This window comes from Rutidosis leptorrhynchoides, chromosome 1 (genome assembly GCF_046630445.1).
Source record: "Rutidosis leptorrhynchoides isolate AG116_Rl617_1_P2 chromosome 1, CSIRO_AGI_Rlap_v1, whole genome shotgun sequence".
Taxonomy (NCBI): Eukaryota; Viridiplantae; Streptophyta; class Magnoliopsida; order Asterales; family Asteraceae; genus Rutidosis; species Rutidosis leptorrhynchoides.
This window is the reverse complement of record NC_092333.1, coordinates 436,815,356-436,818,578: the sequence shown is the minus strand read 5'-3', so window position 1 is coordinate 436,818,578 and position 3,223 is coordinate 436,815,356. Positions and strand designations below refer to the sequence as shown.

The 3,223-nt window shown below is 32.2% G+C and overlaps 1 protein-coding gene across 1 annotated transcript; it reads right to left on the bottom strand.

Moving 5' to 3' along the window:
• Positions 1–1,027: 1,027 nt before the first annotated feature.
• Positions 1,028–1,603, bottom strand: LOC139902594 (uncharacterized). Its single transcript, XM_071885204.1, has one exon. The coding sequence runs from the start codon at positions 1,601–1,603 to the stop codon at positions 1,028–1,030; it is 576 nt and encodes a 191-aa protein (XP_071741305.1).
• Positions 1,604–3,223: the final 1,620 nt, after the last annotated feature.

Genomic DNA, 3,223 nt, shown 5'->3' with positions numbered 1-3,223 from the left:
GTTTTATCTTTATTGTAAATTTATTTCGTTTTACTTCGCGTTGATTGCGTGAATTGAAATACAAACCAAATCTTTTAAACTGAATTCTAGGATAATTATTAGTGTTAAGATCTCGATTAAACTGCTCTCTGTGGAACTAACTGGTCAATTACTTATAGATTACTACACGATCGGGTTATAGTTGCATGTAAGTGTGTGATAATTGTTAAGTTTTTAGCTAGTTATTTTAATGTACGATTTCACATATCATTCTTCAAGATAGATCTGCTATTTTGAAATCCCCGGCCCGATCAATAAGATTCAATAAATTAAGAGAATACATAAATACTTGTATTTTGTTGCACAATATGACGATTCAAGAGGATAACGGTTTTCAAATTAGCTCAATCGAAGAAGCAATGCTTGCTGATCCAAATAATCGTCCAAGAAAGAATATCAGAAGTAGATCAAGACATCGGGATACGATTAATAGAGAGATACGAGATCGGAGAGTGCACGACAAACTACGAGACGACCTTACCGAGCACATTTGAAACTTGCCAGCAAACTTTCGTAACGTTAATAACTAAAGTTTCAATATATGTTGTTAGAGTAAAGAATGGTCTTAGTACCACAATGTCCATTTTCTCTTTATGATAGACACATCATAGGATATAGATGATTCAGAAACAAAGTTGCTCTTTCTCATGGTCATGGAAGACTTTTATTTTGTAATAAGTCTTGTTTTTCATATATGTTTAAAAAGAAGTTTCTAATTCTATGTTTCATACGGACTATTTGTCAGATTAAATGACTTAGTAAGTGATAGAAGAAACATACCTTTACCCACTGAATTAAAAGCGGCAGATCATTAACAGACTTTTAGCTAGTACTACTTCTTTGAGTCACCGTAAGTGAATTTTCATACAAATTAAGTGGAATTATTATCACATTTGATCAAGAAAGTGTATCAATGAAAAGCCAATCACCAAATCACAATACACACAACATGAAACAATATCAATATTTCCAAACCACAAACATAAAATTAACCAACCATTTTTAAACTACTAGTAATTGTAACACAATTTAAGTCAAAATAAATCTTTTCAAACTCCACCATAACCTGTTCAACCATCGCAATTTTATTCTTAGCCACTAACATCTTGACCATCGCCACCACTTGCCGTCGCAACTTACCATTCACCACCACCTCTTTCATCACTCTCCCTTTAACACCATCATCCACCAACACATCACTCATCACATCCTTCAACATTTCATTATTCGTCAACCACTCCAACAACTTTTTCACATCTTTATAAACCCCATCAAAAGAGTTGCTACATATGGCGGCGTCCACCAGCGCCGCTGCGTATCCGGTGGCGGCGTTACGGTGGGTGTGGGCGGTTTTTGGTGGTGGTGGTGGTGGAGATGTGGATGGAAATGGGGTGAATTTGTGGTGTGAAGAGAGAGTGGGGTTGGTTGATGTGATTGAAGTGTGGTGTTTTGTGGTGGAGATGTGGTGGTTTTGGTGGTGAAGAAAGGGTGGTTTGAGATGGTGTAAGTGATGGGTTTTGGGGAGGTTGATGGACGGAGGAACGGAGGTTGAGATGACTTCCATGGTGGTTCGCGGTGGTAGTGGAGATAAGGGCAATGGAACTTTTCTTCGTTGTCACTAATTTTGTGTATAAAAAGAATAAAATATAAAGTCAAACACGCATTTTAAACATTTGAAAGCATATTTTTTGCTTTGCTAGTAAATTTTAGTGGTGGACATGCACTCTATTTTATTTTCGTTTACGGAGTATTTATTAATTTAGTCTGTTATAAGTCTTGGTGGCCGATATATTATGTTAAAGTTAAAATTTGATTGATCAAATTCATGGAGATATTAATAATTTACTTAACTGGACAGTAAATTATTGTACTATAAATATGTGATTAGTAGGTGCACCAATTTTTACCTATATACATAAAGATATGTTCCCTCTTCTCTCTTTAATAATCATTAATAGTTCATAGCCAAAAGCCAGCCACTAAAGGTAGTTATAAGCCTACTGAATTATAACACGAGCCAAACCACTAAAGATAGTTATAAGCCTACTGAATTATAACACGTTATCCGCACGATTATCTCAACATTTATAATATGGTTGGCTCTGCCACCTAAATAATATATTGTCGATAATACCGCCTAAATAATATATGGTCGACACTGTCGCCTAATTTACATTTATGTTATCTAACATTTATTTCTGAATACTAACATTTACATTTATGTTATCTAACATTTATTTCTGAATACTAACATTTACATTTATGTTATATAACATTTATTTCTGAATACCAACATTTACATTTATGTTATCTAACATTTATTTCTGGTTACTTACATTTATTTATTGCATACTAATGTTTATTCTTAAAACTATTAGTTATACATAATACTTTTATTTTTTATCTCCGAATTTATACTAATTAAATTCTTTTATTAAAATTATTTTAATACAACGGCAACATAACGGTCGTTAATATTAATTAACAACGATACAACGGTCATATATATACATAACGGTTATTAACATCGATTGACGACGTTACAACGACTATATTTTTCAAATATAAATTAAACATCTCCATTTTCACATTTTCACAAATCAATCTTCATTTTCTCAAATTACTACTCTCAATTTTTTTTTATAAAAAAGATGATTAACTCAAGGATGATTTTTCCTACTGTATTGGTGATAATAGCTATCATCCTTGTTGCTTGTACACCACTAGATGAACCTATATTCTATCCTTCCCTTATGGTTTTATTATTTGTAATCATACCATTATTCTGTTGTTTGCTACTTATGAATCTAAACTAATTCTAATTTCATGTTGTTATTTGTCTATAAAAAAAATTGATTATGATTATGATTATGATTTATGTTGTTCATCTTTCTGAAAATAGAAAATGTCAAACTTATCAAAGCTTGAGTTTGATGCCTTAGACGTATCGGGAACAAACTACACATCATGGGTTATGGATGTAGAAATAAATCTTAGATCATTGGGTATTCTAGAAACTTTAAAAGAAAACAATACTTGTTCCGATCAAGGTAAATTAAAATCAATTGCTTGTATTCGCAAACATATTGATACCACCTTAAAACATATGTTTCTCACTATCAAAGATCCACATGTTTTATGGGAAAGTATCAAGAGTAGTTTCGATAATTAAAAGGAAATATTA

Coding starts and splice junctions, on each gene's coding strand:
- LOC139902594 (XM_071885204.1), bottom strand. CDS start 1,603: ATGGAAGTCATCTCAACCTCCGTTCCTCCGTCCATCAACCTCCCCAAA.